The 15597-nt window shown below is 44.0% G+C and overlaps 1 protein-coding gene across 4 annotated transcripts; it reads left to right on the forward strand.

The window, feature by feature from the left end:
• Positions 1-1479: 1479 nt before the first annotated feature.
• On the forward strand, positions 1480-13320 carry LOC129810809 (megakaryocyte-associated tyrosine-protein kinase-like). Of its 4 annotated transcripts, XM_055861717.1 has the most exons (14): positions 1480-1585; positions 2498-2629; positions 3066-3118; positions 3345-3455; positions 3664-3779; positions 4003-4222; positions 8348-8441; positions 8638-8703; positions 8827-8926; positions 9087-9171; positions 9377-9450; positions 9665-9860; positions 10097-10183; positions 11770-13320. In XM_055861717.1, exons 3-14 carry the CDS (start codon positions 3110-3112, stop codon positions 11959-11961), a joined length of 1350 nt encoding a protein of 449 aa, XP_055717692.1. In that variant the 5' UTR covers positions 1480-1585; positions 2498-2629; positions 3066-3109; the 3' UTR covers positions 11962-13320. The 4 variants fall into 4 exon arrangements, with proteins under 4 accessions (XP_055717692.1, XP_055717693.1, XP_055717694.1 ...); XM_055861718.1 differs by lacking the exon at positions 2498-2629 and having other exon boundaries at positions 1485-1585; XM_055861719.1 differs by lacking the exon at positions 1480-1585 and having other exon boundaries at positions 1649-2629; positions 8641-8703.
• The last annotated feature ends 2277 nt before the right edge of the window (positions 13321-15597 follow it).

Below are 15597 nucleotides of genomic sequence, written 5' to 3' on the forward strand. Positions count from 1 at the left end.
TATAATTTGATTCAACATTCTGGCTTGTAGAGCCAGGGGAAACTTTCCTGATTCAAACGTTACAATTCAATGCAATTCAGCGTTGGGTTTCCAGGCAAGGTGGTGAATAATCATTGAAGCGCTGCCTAATGTTAGAAGATGCGTATTTGCTTAACGTACACACAACCTTATTGTTTTAATGTGAAAAACTCACGTCGTTGAGTTTGGTAAAATTCAAGCAAAATCCTTTACTCAGGTATAACATCCTAATCAGACACTCATAATGCACCTGTTTATATATCCTAGATAGGTGCCCCATTAGTGCCATCTCTGGGTTGGCATTGTAACCATTATCTTAACGTCTTCCTTTTAATTTTGAGTTAGCTTGAGCACTTCATACCATTTTAATACCACAGTGAAAATACATATTTACATTATCAACACTTAATTTTTAAAAAGATTTAAAAAATAAAAAATTGTCCAACGTGCCCATACCGCAGGGGCAGTCTTACATTAGCCCTTGTCGCACTGGTAGCATATTGGGCACCTCTGGGTTCCTCAGGTCCTCTCCCACAGCCTCCTGAAATTGTGTAGGCACGGTCTTCCCCGTCTCCTCATGTGTCCTGCCCACACCATCCAGAGGATTTTCTCATTTGGCCCTCCTGTATCCTATGCTCTCCTGAACTGGGCGTATGTCCTCCTGGTTCCTTCCATACTTTAGGCCCTTTACTACCACGTCATATGACCTTGCGCTGATGTGCCCTATGCATATGCCAAGACTCCCAAGTGGCATCCCTGGCGTGAGGTGACAGGAGCACTCTGACAGCTTGGCCTTGATTTATTACAGGCAGATTTTTTTTGGTGGGTTAACTACTCTTCATCCAAACGTACCTGCTAGTACCCATTTTTTGCATCCAGCACCGAAAAGATTTTCACTTTTGCCAGGCTTGGCAGTATCTCTTCAATGGTAGGCATTTGGGAGTGTGTCCTCATAAGGCTTTGTTCAGGGAACTTGGATCAAGGCAGACTTATTTTGCCAGGCTTTTCCACTACAACCATGTTGCTTATCCACTTAGTAGGTTTGGTGACCTTCCTAATGACACCCTGTTCCTCCAATGACTCAACAGCCTTTAGTATATTTTCCTTCCGTGGAATGGGGATTCAGCGGGGAAGCTGTTGAACTGGTCTAACAGACTCATCCACCACCAGGTGAAGTCCTTTAAAAACGTCCTCAAACTGTTTCAATATTGCCTCTTAGGTGTTCGAGTCTGATGGGACCTTTTGTTTTTAGTGTTGACATGATGAATGACATGCTGGTGGTTGAACTGTAGCAACTTAAGTTTTTCACATGTTTCTGCTGAAAGGAGAGGCTTTTGCAAGGTTTTCACCACTTGGAACTTTAGTACACGTTTCCCCATCATGATTGGCTTGCAGTTCACTCCCCTACTGGTACAGCCTTGCCTTGCTTGGTTGTGGCTTTGCATCTCCATCCTACATTACTTGCATAAAGTCTCTGTCGCTGAGTATATTGACAGCTGAGCCACTGTCTAGCTGGCATTTGATAGTGCTGCTTGGATCATAATCACAGTTATCACATATCAATGGGGTAAGCATTAAGTTTGTAAACCATTTATCTTTGCCACTTTGAACAGAATTAACATCTCATCTATAGCATGTCTGCTTCTTCAGCATAATTTTGATCACTGCGTGTATCCTGTTCTAGCAGATTGACAGGCTTACTTTGTCTGCACACTTTTGCAAAATTTTTGTTTTTTCCCCAAAGAATTTGCAAATAACCCCATATGGTGGGCATTTGGCTCTTGTGTGTGTTGATTCACAGTACCTGCACCCTTCTTTAGTATTTTTCTGCCTTAGATCACTGTCCGATGAATTCTGTTTCCATTTTCTATCGACATGCTCTCTGTATTTGTTCTGAGTGGCATAATTTACTGATTCTGCCTGTTCAGGGACAGTGTTCATCTTTTTTAATTGGATCTGCGTCTGTTCGTTTGCTCTGCATATATCTATGCCTTTATTCCGCGTTGTGGTTCGCGCAGCATACTTGCTCTTACTCCGTTATCTTTACAGCCAATCACAAGTCTGTCTCTGATCATTTCGTCTATCATTGACCCGAAATCACAAGAATCCGACAATTGACGCAACCTCACAATATATTGACCAGACGTCTGCTTGAGTTTGTTCACGTGTTAAAAATGAATCTTTCATTAATTACATTACGAGTGGGTTCAAAATGTCTTTGTAAAACGTCAACGATTTTCTTATAATTTTCTTTAGCCTCTTCCCGCAGATCTAGGTGACGCTGAAGCATATGGCACTCTCTTCCAATAACACTGAGCAGTGTTGCCCCTCTCACATGCGGGTCATTTTTTATCTAAACCTGTAGCGATTTAATAATTCTCCCACTGATCACGGAAAAACAACCAGTTTTGATACAAATGGCCGTTCATGTCCATGGCGCTAGCCACCGGAATTTGACTGAGACATTTTGTCGTTATAGCCTGTAATGCGACGCGCCGGTGCAATTGGTCACTGGCGTCCGCACTCATTCCACAAATCGAAACAGCAATGAGAAATCTGACAGATCGAATCCTAATGCTGATCGACATTATGAACACATTTAGCGTTATAGGTAAGTAACAGTTTCAGCTCAATGTTATAGCTTCACTTGAGTTCTCATTATCAGGAAATAAATAGTCTTAGTTCACACGTCCATTGCTATAGCTCACTAAATGCCTGTATCTAACGACCACTCATCACGTCTGTCTTTGGACCATATTACAGTTTGCTTCATTGCTGAGCCACAGGTATCTCTGACTGCCATATGATGTCCCACCTTGAGTGGTCTGTTTTAATGCTGTTGCCTTATTTATTTTCTTATACTGACCTGCTCCTTCAAATAGGGTTTCTTTTTTTAGGAATGTATATATTTTAATGACTGTGAAGGGAGCAGTGGTAGGCTACTGTTACTCTAACATATTGTTTATTTAGCCTACTATTATTGCTAGAATTGTGTTAAAAGTTTTCCAGATGGTGTTTCTCATAAGAAATTTGCTCTCCTTGAACAGGTTATTACTGATGAATTTACATCTATCCAAACGTATTCTTGAGGATGGCAACGGTATGTATCAATTGTATGTCCGGGGTCAGTTACTGGGAGATAAAATCATTAGTTCTGTCATGACACTGCATGGCTTGTTTATCAGTTTGTAGGAAATAGTGACTCATTCCCTCCTGAGAAATAACTGGTTAATGTACCACCATGTCTGAACTTGAATGTTATTTTGAGTTTCTGAGCAACTGATTCTGTAAATGTCAAAGTCGCCTTCTCTATCTCTCCCTTATAGAAGAGTTGGGCGTCCGGCACACGTGTTGCCAAGAGTGACCACAGCAAACCTAAAGCTGGTGAACTGGCCTACCGCAAAGGAGACATCCTTACTATTGTGGAAACAGGAACGGTACCTAACAATTTATGTTGTTGTTCTGGGGTCGGAAAAATGGCTCAGGGGCCCTCGTTGCACACAATGTACTTTTCAAATGTAATAATCTAAACTTTTCCCTGCTCTTTGTGCACTGTACTCTGGCGGGGGCTCTATAAATACAGTTGAGATGAAATTAATCTATTTGCATGATTCTACTGAATGCTATTCTGATGCTGTTTTCTAGGGGAAAGGACATTACAAGGCCAGACACAACACCACAGGAGAGGAAGGACTCGTCTCTGCCACCAACGTGCGAGAACGAGAGGCCATTTGCGTCGACCCTAGTCTGAGTCTCATGCCGTAGGTCAATTTAAGCCTATGCGTCTGGACTTCTATATATAGACCTATATTACAATACACCTACTTTATAGCATACAACTATAGTACAATTGAGATGGGAGATTTGGTCCAGTTTGGTTAGCTGTGAGCTAGGGCCAAGTGGTTTCCTGACCATGTGACAACTCCTGGCCCTTTATGGAATATCTATCTATTCCCGACCAATAACGCTGTTGGTCCATGCTAGCTGGTTCCATGGGAAGATCTCAGGTCCTGAGGCGGTGTCCAAGCTGCTGCCTGTGGAGGATGGCCTGTTCCTGGTGCGGGAGTCCATCCGCCACCATGGTGATTACGTGCTCTGTGTCAGCTACTCCAGCCAGGTCATCCACTACCGAGTCATCTACCAGGACAGCAAACTGACCATCGACAACACCCAGTACTTCTACAACCTCTTAGACATGATAGAGGTGAGGAGGAGATAGATCTGTTTCATTTATTTACACTTTTATTTATTAAGTTTTGTCTCATTGAGATAAAATCTATTTTGTAAGACAGACCTTATTGGCAGGGTCAGGAGTTTTTATATAGAAAATTAGCTGAACATGTTGGGATATGTGAACGCAGTGCAGAACTTTTAATAAACAGCTTAACATTCCTAAGGCCACGGGGCCAGACGGAATTCCTGGATCGTACTCGGCGCATGCACTGACAGATGGCAAGTGTCTTCACTGACATTTTCAACCTGTCCCTGATCCGGTCTGTAATACCTATATGTTTCAAGCAGACCACCATAGTCCCCGTGCTCAAGAACGCCAAGGTAACCTGCCTAAATGACCATCGCCCCGTAGCACTCACATCTATAGCTATGAAAGGCTTTGAAATTCTGTTCATGGCTCACATGAACACCATCATCCCAGACACCCTGGACACACTCCAAATGTCAAACCACCCCAAAAGATCCACAGATGACGCACACTGACCTCACACACATGGACAAAAGGAATGCCTATGTAAGAATGTTGTTAATTGACTACAGCTCAGCATTCAACACCATACCTCCCTCTAAGCTCATCACAAAGCTCAGGACCCTGGGACTCCCTTTGCAACTGGATCCTTGACTTCTTGATGGGCCATCCCCAGGCGGTGAGGGTAGGCAACACTGGGGCCCCTCAGGGGTATTTGCTTAGTCCCCTCCTGTACTCTCTGTTCATCCACGGCTGTGTGGCCGCGCACGACTCCAACACCATCATAAAGTTTGCTGACGACACAACATTGGTAGTACTGATCACAGGCAAAGATGAGGCAGCCTATAGGGAGGAGGTGAGAGACCTGGCAGTCTGGTGCCAGGACAACAACCTCTCCCTCAATGTCAGCAAGACAAAGGAGCTTATCGTGGACTACAGGAAACGGAGGGGCGAGCACACCCTTATCCACATCGATGGGGCTGTAGTGGAGCGGGTTGAGAGCGTCAAGTTCTTCGGTGTCCACATCACTAAGGACTTAACATGGTCCATACACACCCACACAGTTGTGAAGAGGGCATGACAGTGCCTCTTCCCCCACAGGAGGCTGAAAAGATTTGGTATGGGCTCTCACATCCTCAAAAGTTCTACAGCTGCACCATTGAGAGCATCTTGACTTGCTGCATCATTGGTTGGTACTGCAAGGCACCCGACCGCAATGTGCTACAGAGGGTGTAGAAGTTGCTTGGGGGTAGAAGTTGTTTAGAAGTCTTTTGGATCTAGACTTGGCACTCCGGTACCGCTTGCCGTGCGGTAGCAGAGAGAACAGTCTATGACTAGGGTGTCTGGAGTCTTTGACAATTTTGAGTGCCTTCCTCTGACACCGCCTTGTATAGAGGTCCTGGATGGCAGGAAGCTTGGCCCCAGTGATGTACTGGGCCGTACACACTACCCTCTGTAGTGCCTTGCAGTCGGAGGCCAAGCAGTTGCCATACCAGGCAGTGATGCAACCAGTCAGAATGCGCTCGATGGTGCAGCTGTAGAATCTTTTGAGGATCTGAGGACCCATGCCAAATCTTTTAAGTCTCCTGAAGGGGAATAGGTTTTGTCGTGCCCTCTTCACGACTATCTTGGTGTGCTTGGACCATGTTAGTTTGTTGGGGATGTGGACACCAAGGAACACTACAGCCCCGTCGATGAGAATGGGTGCGTGTTCGGTCCTCTTTTTCCTGTAGTCCACAATCATCTCATTTGTCTTGATCACGTTGAGGGAGAGGTTGTCGTCCTGGCACCACACGGCCAGGTCTCTGACCTCCTCCCTATAAGCTGTCTCGTCATTGTCGGTGATCAGGTCTACAACTGTTGTGTCATCGGCAAACTTAGTGATGGTGTTGGAGTCGTACCTGCCCATGCAGTCATGAGAGAATAGGGAGTACTGGATGGGACTGAGGACGCACCCCTGAGGGGCCCCTGTGTTGAGGATCAGCGTGGCGGATGTGTTGTGATCTACCCTTACCACCTGGGGGCGGCCCGTCATGAAGTCCAGGATCCAGTTGCAGAGGGAGGTGTTTAGTCCCAGGGTCCTTAGCTTAGTGATGAGCTTTCAGGGCACTATGGTGTTGAATGCTGAGCTGTAGTTATTGAAAAGCATTCTCACATAGGTGTTCCTTTTGTCCAGGTGGGAAAGGGCAGTGTGGAGTGCAATAGAGATTGCATCATCTGTGGATCTGTTAGGGCGGTGTGCAAATTGGAGTGGGTTAGGATTTCTGGGATGATGGTGATGTGAGCCACGACCAGCCTTTCAAAGCACTTCATAGCTTCAGACGTGAGCACTACGGGTCAGTAGTCATTTTAGCAGGTTACCTTAGTGTTCTTGGGCACAGGAACTATGATGGTCTGCTTAAAACATGTTGTTATTACAGGCTCAGACAGGGAGAGGTTGAAAATGTCAGTGAAGACACTTGCCAGTTGGTCAGCTCATGCTCGCAGTACACAGCCGAGAGCGTGATCACACAGTCTTCCGGAACAGCTGGTGCACTCATGCATGTTTCAGTGTTATTTACCTTGAAGCGAGCATAGAAGTGGTATAGCTTGACTGGTAGGCTTGTGTCACTGGGCAGCTCTCGGCTGTGCTTCCCTTTGCAATCTTTAATGGTTTGCAAGCCCTGTCACATCCGACGAGCGTCAGAGCCGGTGTAGTACGATTCGATCTCTAAGCCATACAAATGCTAAACAAGACTGCTAAATAGCTAATCAAATGGCTACCAGGACTACCTGCATATGCACACACACTGGACTCAACCCCCACACTCACACATATTACACTTACACCACATCGTATACACACAAACACACACACACACACTACATACGCCCACACATGCATGCTGGTGGTATTTGCTACTACCTGCATGCTGACGCCATGCACACACTTTCATACCACATAAGCTGCTGCTACAGCTCATTCTATTTTATCCTGTTGTCTACTCACTTTACCCTTATAGCTACCTCAATTACCTCGTACCCCTGCACATCGACTCGGCATGTGGCAAATAAAATGTGATTTGATTTTGTACTGGTACTCGATTTTTATACTTGTTCAATTTTGAAATGTTTTTGTTTTTCATTGTGTATTTATTCCTCGTGTCACTTTACTCACTGTTAGTCTACTGTTAGTCTCACTGTTAGTCTACACCTGTAGTTTACGAAGCATGTGACAAATAACATTTGATTTGAGGGTTTCCTAACAAATATCTTGCCTACGGTTCTATACTGATGAGCTAATGTTCATTGTCACAACAGGGAGCCTCTCTATGGAAAATTGATCACACTGAATTTGACTTGAACCACACCAAGGCTAACTGTGACCCATTTGAAAGGAAGTGTCGTTTACTGTTTACGGTTTACAAGAAAGGCTTAAGTCTCAGCAGACCTTTTTAATGTTTATATTGAGCCTGTGAGTTTCCGAGCTATTGGAATGCACAGCCACAATGGTGTTTGGAGATGTGAGTGACTGTAAAGACTAAATATGCCTCACCACTCCCTTATCTGTGGAGCACAGATGTCTTTAGTCCAGACTCATATCGCTGACTAACTCTTGTGAGGAAATAAAGGGAGAATCCAGCTGCTCCCTGACACACACACAGCTGTGGGCAGGACTACTATATACTAAAACTACTTAAAAATACAATATGTTTGTGTACAGTTCACCATACCATTATTCTGTTTTCTTTTCGATAGTACTAAATTGGTTTAGTTTTAGAATGAATAACTAACATTAAATACTGTACATACATTCAGTATACTGTATGTGGCCCATACACACACCTGTGTTGTGAGTTTTAGCAACAAACTTAGTAAAAAAATTAACAACCCTCATAAGTTTGCGACAGATATATTTGGTAAATCTAGCTCAAACAGCACGTCATAACAGTAGTCAGGACACAAGTCTTCTTTAGTTTCACTGCAAAGCCACAGTGCACTAACCACAGTGCACTAACCACAGCTGATACGGGGCAGGTGCTGAAGCTTAGCTCTCTAACACAGCATTATTCTCTCCAAAAGTGTCAATGACAGTATAGTTCAGTCTCTGTTTTTAATATAAGCTGTCACTAATGGCTATCTTTGCAGTTCTACTCCAAGAGCAAGGGAGCTATTGTTACCAAACTTCTAAAGCCCAAAGAGAAGGAGGGCACCAAGTCAGCTGAGTTGGAGCTGTCTAAAAGTAAGTGCTTGGGCTTTACAGTCTCATGATGTGTCAGAGTTGGCCTCCTCAAGGCTCAGAGATCTATGCCTTTCTGGGTGGGGGCCACAGGGTATTTTGTGGGTGGGAGGGTGTGTCTCACGTCTTTTCTTTTGAAGTGAGAGCTATAAAGAATGAAAAGCTACTTGTTTTAGACTGGTGTCTGTCTGTGTCACAGCAGGATGGCTGCTGGATATCAGGGAGCTGACCTTGGGGGGGAGTATCGGGGAGGGGGAGTTTGGAGGTGAGATTGCAATGTCTTATTGTGAATTTTTTTAATGAGCCGGTAAACCATTCTAACGTTGAATTGAACCCTGATTCTAGATGTTACAGGTTTAATTGACAGTCTTATTCTTTTGTCCCCTAGCGGTGTATGAAGGAGACTACATGGGCCAGAAGGTGGCAGTAAAGAACATTAAATGTGATGTAACAGCACAGGCATTCTTAGAAGAGACCACTGTTATGACGTGAGTCGAGAGTAACGAGACATGTTTTCTTGATTAACTTAATTAAATTTAGGAACTTCTGTCTTTTGTTCCTTCGTCCCCTTTTTACTTCCTTTCTTTCTTACTTCCTTACCCTTCATTCCTTCCTTAATTGATTGTTTTTGGTCTGACTCGCCACTAGGAAACTGCAGCATAAGAATCTGGTGCGGTTGTTGGGGGTGATCCTACACAATGGACTGCACATCGTCACAGAGCTCATGGCCAAGGTACTGCTGCCGTGACTTCAGTACAGTCAATCTGTCATCACCGTCAATCAAGATTAACAAATATACTAGGAGTAGACTTAATCTCAGTCCAGGAGACAGGCCTTAAAAGCTTGTTGATGACAAACAATTGTAGCAAACACACACTTAGGGACTAATTTAGATTACACAACTCTTATCCAACCGTCTCTTTATTTGTGCGTTGCAGGGTAATCTGGAGAACTTCCTCCGGACAAGGGGCCGTTATGTCATCAGCACTGACCAGCTACTACGCTTTGCACTGTGAGGCCATATCATAGAGTTAAATAGAACTATATACACTGTACATTACTACAGTCACACTGCCCTTTAACAGTCATTCATAGCAGTCATTCATAGCTGATCCCATCCCATATACAGTTAAACGGCTCTTCTTGGGACTCTCCCTGCCGCATTACCAACCTTACATTTGTGTCTATTTCAGTATATAAGACTGTGTGTGTTGTTGTGTGTTCAGAGATGTATGTGAGGGTATGGAGTACCTGGAGTCTAAGAGGTTGGTCCACAGAGACCTAGCAGCCCGTAACATCCTGGTCTCCAACGAGGGCGTGGCCAAGGTCAGTGACTTTGGATTGACCAAGTTGGACTGCAAGGCCTCAGACAACGCTAAACTACCAGTCAAATGGACAGCCCCTGAAGCCCTGAAGAATGAGGTATGATGATGTTTGCCCCTCGGAACGTTTATCACGCTTACGGTACAGACGTATGTGTGTTCACAGACTTAAAGAATGTATAATTCATGTGAATCGTGTATGATTGTTGGCTGGTGTCAGGGTTTTAGCCTATGTCGTTATTAGACAATACCTCTCATGTCAGTCAGCCATTGTTGTTGCGATTTTGGCTACCTATCATTGATTTGCCTTTGTGGTTATGTGTGGTTGTCTTGCAGAAATTCTCCACACGGTCAGACGTATGGAGCTACGGTGTTCTCCTCTGGGAGACGTTCTCTTATGGTCGACAACCCTACCCCGAGATGGTGAGTCCTGACTTTACATCACCGTTCATAAAGATCAGTGGAGTTATGAGTCACTGTGGAAGCACAATGCGACAAACATTTGTATGAGACAAATGTGAGCTGTTTTGTTTTTTTCTTCGAAAAATCAATCAAGGCAGTCCACCCCAGTTGCTCGCTTTCTTCAGGTGGTGTAATGCACGGAACGATGGCATGCCATAGCTCTCTGTCATTCATGGAAGCTGCAAGGTCCTCTGTTCTGACACCAGTGTTGCAGCAGGTGTCCCAGTGGTCTTAGCCTGTGGGAGGAGAGCCTCGGTGTCCTCTGGATACCTGCGACAGTGTCCAGTGTCCTTATCTTCGCGCTGATCAGTGACAAAGTGCCAACCCAGTAGTTTTTACTACCTGGTGCACCATAGACATCCTGACACCAGCGCGTTTCACCTATTATGGTTGGTCCTAATGGAAAACGTATATATATATATTTTTTTTTTTACATGTATGCCTTTATGACCCATTATCCACGTACGTCAGCAGTGCTTTATCCACTGATAGACTTACGGTATTGAAACGAAGGAAACTCTGCCTGAGGTTAAAGGCCGTGTAAGTGCGTCACAGGACAAGGATTTGCACCGGACTCATTTTATCTCTCCTGAATGGGTGTCGGAAGGAAATGAGGGGATTCAGAAGCTTGGCTCTGGTCCTACTGTGTGTAGTTATGATGTTTTACCAGTAGGGGACACCTGTGAATAGGTTTAAACCATATTTCTGTGCCATGGTTTCTGATAAGGTCATATACTGTAGTCTGTCCCAGACCTCTGTTTCTTTAGCACTACATCTTCATTGACACTCATTGTCACCATATGTGTTAATTTGAAGAAAAACACCCTAGTCTTGGTGAAGCAGCACCGATAACTGCCCTGTCATCACGGCAGAGTTTGTTAACTCTAGAGAAATGGAAGGGTGCATTATTTATTTACTTCATACTTAAAATCCTCTTTATTCATGCTTTATCTGTTTGTAGGGAGTCTCAGTTACTCCCCACACAGGTATGTAAAGCAGAGAATCAAAGCAATGGTACTAAGCAGGTAATAATGGCAGGGATAAACCAGGATTAGTGCTTGTAGGCCGCGTTTCTACGGCAACAGCTCCTGTTGGCAGCCAGCCAAAAAGAAGAACGAAGGGGCGGGGTGAGGAGTGTGAGAGAGGTTGTGCGTTCATGAGTGCGTATGTGTGTTTGTACATGTAGGGGGGAAGAGATTATGGAACTTGCACTCTCCTGTGACACACAGTCTCAATCCGTTGTACCTGTCCAGCCCTATCCCTGTTTACCTGGCAGGACAGGGGGAATATGAGGACAAGGCATGGGCAGCCAGCGGGGGATCAACTAGACTGACTTAAAGCATGCTTAGTGGTGGTTTAACCATATAATTAGAATGAGTGGCTCATACTGTACTTGTTTAATGCAGGCGATGTAACATACAGATACAGTATGTAGACAAAATGTTGTGTGATTGATAATCGTTTTGTGTCCACTAAAAAGTTAACAGGCCCTTTAAGAGGGGATGACATTATCACATGTCCCATCATTTTCCTTATGTCTCCCTCAGTGTCTGAAGGAGGTGAAGGAGCTTGTGGAGCAGGGTTACCGTATGGAGGCTCCAGAGGAGTGTCCCCCCGGTGTCTACGCCCTGATGAGGTGCTGCTGGGAGGCTGAGCCCAGGAAGAGGCCCTCCTTCCAGAAACTACAGGAGAAGCTGGAGAGAGAGCTGACCAAACACAGCCCTGGCCCTGGCTGCTGAAATCAATTTAATAATCCTATTCAAATAACTACTGTTCTTTTGTTGTGAGCTGCCTGGAGCAGGCACAGTAACCCGGGACAGGTGGCCCCAAGTGGTTACAGCTCGCTTCACAGCTTTCCCTGGAAACCCAATGTATTCTAGCATCACACGGACAAAAGAGTAGCGGATGAAGGAGTTTGCTTCTGCTGCTGCGTTCTGCTGCGTGCGCGCACACCTCCTGCATTTGGCTACAGTGTAAAATCATGCATCTTGATTTGCTTAAAGAAAAAGCATATCGTTTTTATGGCAAAATTGTTTAAACGTATGTTGAGTTTGTGCGATGAAGGATGCAGGATATTATAATAAGACATAACCTGTAACAACATGTTATGGATTTACTGTAATGAAGAGTCCTTACATTTATTTCTGTCTGTGGTATTAGAGGGAGCAACTCAACTCGTCATATCTCCACACCCCAATTCTGTTTCCTGAGCAACATACTGTATTATTTGTGTTACCAAAATGTGGCCATTATTTTTGCTTTCATAATAGACAGAGAGCGAAAAGGATAGAGGGAGAGCGAGATGCAAAGAGGGAAAATGCTGATCCGGGATTAAATCCCAGATCATCCGTATCTGCTTGTTTCAGACTGTAATTGTCCAGCAATATGCCCTGCGACTCGGAGCTTAATATGTGAAATCTTGAATGTTATTGCTGATATTAATGAGGAATTACAAAGCCGACAGCAGTTTGTCTGTGTACAAGCTCTGAGGAGCTACAGGGGATTGGGACGGAATATCCTATTTTATTTTCAGTTCATTTGCCATAAATGTAGTAGGCCTATACTCCCATAAAACCAGTGACTCAGCAGGTCTTAGTCGATCTATCTGTGTAAAGGGAATTTCTTTCTTAAATCCTGTTCCTAAAAGCAAAGGGGTGCTCAGTTTGAACAGTAATTGTTGGATTTTGGACAATGGACATTCACAAAGAAGAGAAACATGCTGCATCTGGGGTTTACAAAACCCTTTTTTTTTAAATAATGTAGAGCACATAAGGGACTTATCTCTAAAACAACCAAGGTTCCTCTGTCTTCAAGCAGCTATGATTTAACTCAACCCAGATTAGAGAGGGGAGAGATTTTTATTTTATTATTGTTGTCACGTTACAACCCAAATTAAAGATGTCATTAGTTTTAAGTCTTTGTAAGCCTGGTATTTGTCTTTTACCCATGGGATGGACCCCAGATTGAGTCCTGATCCGCTCCCATCACATCATTTACTTTGTTTCCCTAAAACTTCTAATGGATGATTTGAAATATTCCAAGAAATTATGAAAAAATAAATAGGAACATTTTTTATTTATTAAAAGATTTTGGTGGCATTTGACTTATTTCTGGTTAAAGACAATGGGTATTGAAGAAGGAATTGTTATAATGAAGAAGGAATTGTCTTTGATTTAAGGAGAAGCCCTACAGTGTATTGGTCACTACCGGTACCGTGCAGTAGATTTAAAATGACTGGAAACCACTTAAATTCAACTGGATCCCATTCTCATGCACTCAAGTTCTTTGCGAACTCACTACTGTAGAACAACATAAAGTGGGAGTTTGTTTACGATATAAAATCCTTTGTTCTGTTAGCCATCTCATTAGAAATATTTTAGAATGTTGACGTTTAACTATGGTAGTCTTCCTATACACAGACGACACGCTGTGCGCAGGGCCCCACGCCCCCCACCAAAAACAAAGAAAACATCTGAGTCTCAATTTACTGTAGAATACACAAGGTGCAATTTCAACATTTGGTAGTGCATCAGCAGTTTTTCTCTGATGTCAGTGTCAGTCACTGACAGTCACTCAATTAGTCCATGTCCGCTAACAGTTTATAAGATTTCTTAGGTAATTAAGTCTAGCCAGATATCTAAACCTTATCTACTGGGCACGTCCCCAGGGGCCCTAACCTCCAGGGAGACTCTGACCCCCAGGGGGCCTCCATTGATTTTGTTAGTCACCCAAGTATCATATGAACATGGCATAAGTGTATGAACATTACACATGTCACTATAATAACATATTACGGTATATAGTTATGGCTCTTACAATAAGACCGGAGAAGTCTGGTGCTAGAGTGGAGGTCAGAGTGGATACGGGGGCATTTTAAATTTTTAAAAACGTGTTTAAATGCCACTATTTAGACATTCTAATGAGACCATGTTGGTGTTTGACTTGTCGTCAACCGGGTCATTATTAGTTACGTTGGCCAAGCCTTTCTTGGATTGCTCCATTGATAATTGTGGCCAAGGCTGAGCTTAACCTGAAGTTGACTGGGAAATAAAGATCATGTTGACCAAGCCTGTGCTGGAACTGTTAGACTGGGCCATAAGTAGTGTTGGGCCAACACGGAGAAAAACCCCTGGATGCCTACTATGCCTGTCCTGGGCTGCCAGCAGAGCCTTATAGAAGCAGCAGGCCACAACCAGGGTGGCATTGGTATAATTATTGGCTACTAATTAAGCAGACACAGTTATCAGACTCCTATAATCCAGGCTTACAGTTCAAATGGAAACTGCTCTTTTGACACTCTAAGCTGCTCTGAAATATTTTTGATCCCCTCCTCATGCTCTGTTGAATCAAATTGAGTGAGATACTGGGGTGAGTTCTCCTTCAGTGCATGGCTTTAGAAAGGTAATGTGATATTTGAATTTGAACAAGTTGCTTTTAGGCTCTCATTACTTACTTAGCCAATTATCCTGTGTGTTTTGTTTTGTCCGTGATGCAGTTAACTCAAAATGGAAGGAGGAAGTTGATCTGAGGGCTAACTGTGAGGTGATGCTCCGGAGTAGTGATAGGTCAGAAAGATATACCCTTCCAACTTCAGCAGGATTTTAAAACTGAATTGTTAACACAGAGTGAACTGAGAGTCCGTTACTGGATTTCCAGGTGTTTTTCTTTTACTAAAGTACCAGGGGAACCCAATCAAAGCTCAACTGGCCTTTGGTTACTGGCATGTGTGATTGTTAATGAGGATGAGAGCCAGTTGATAGTGAAGTTTACATCAGTTTACACTACACTCTGAGGACACATGCTACAGGCTGGACACAGTTACACAATAATACTGCTTACCCAGCCAGGGCTGGCTATGGCCTTTTTGGGGCTTTGTGGCCACCCTTTTGATGGGGAGAGAAAAATTTACATTTTAAAAGTTAATTTAAAGGGGTTACCGGTACCGAGTCAATGTGAGGGGGTACAGGTTAGTGGAGGTAAATTGAGGTAATGTGTACATGTAGGTAGGGGTAAAGGGACTATGCATAGATTTTGCCATGGGGCGGAGAGAAAATGTTGCAATTTTCTAATCAATGGGGGCCCCCTGGAGGTCAGGGGCCCTGGGCTCCTTGTGTATTCTACTACTCTAACTCGGGGCCCTAGTGACTGGGGGACATAAGCGACCGTTTATGCCTGGAGCCGGCCTTGTACACGGCAAGTGGTGGAGAGGAACAGTAATTAAATTATGAAACAAGGGATCAAGGCCAGCCTTTAACTTACTTATTTCTGATTGACGTTAGTCATGTTTGTCAGGTACGGGACCCTCTATGTAGGGTTCGTTATAGAACCCCTACCTAGAACCCTCTATGAAGGGTTCTTCCTAGAACCCTCTACAG

The sequence above is a fragment of the Salvelinus fontinalis genome, chromosome 14 (genome assembly GCF_029448725.1).
Source record: "Salvelinus fontinalis isolate EN_2023a chromosome 14, ASM2944872v1, whole genome shotgun sequence".
Classification (NCBI taxonomy): domain Eukaryota; kingdom Metazoa; phylum Chordata; class Actinopteri; order Salmoniformes; family Salmonidae; genus Salvelinus; species Salvelinus fontinalis.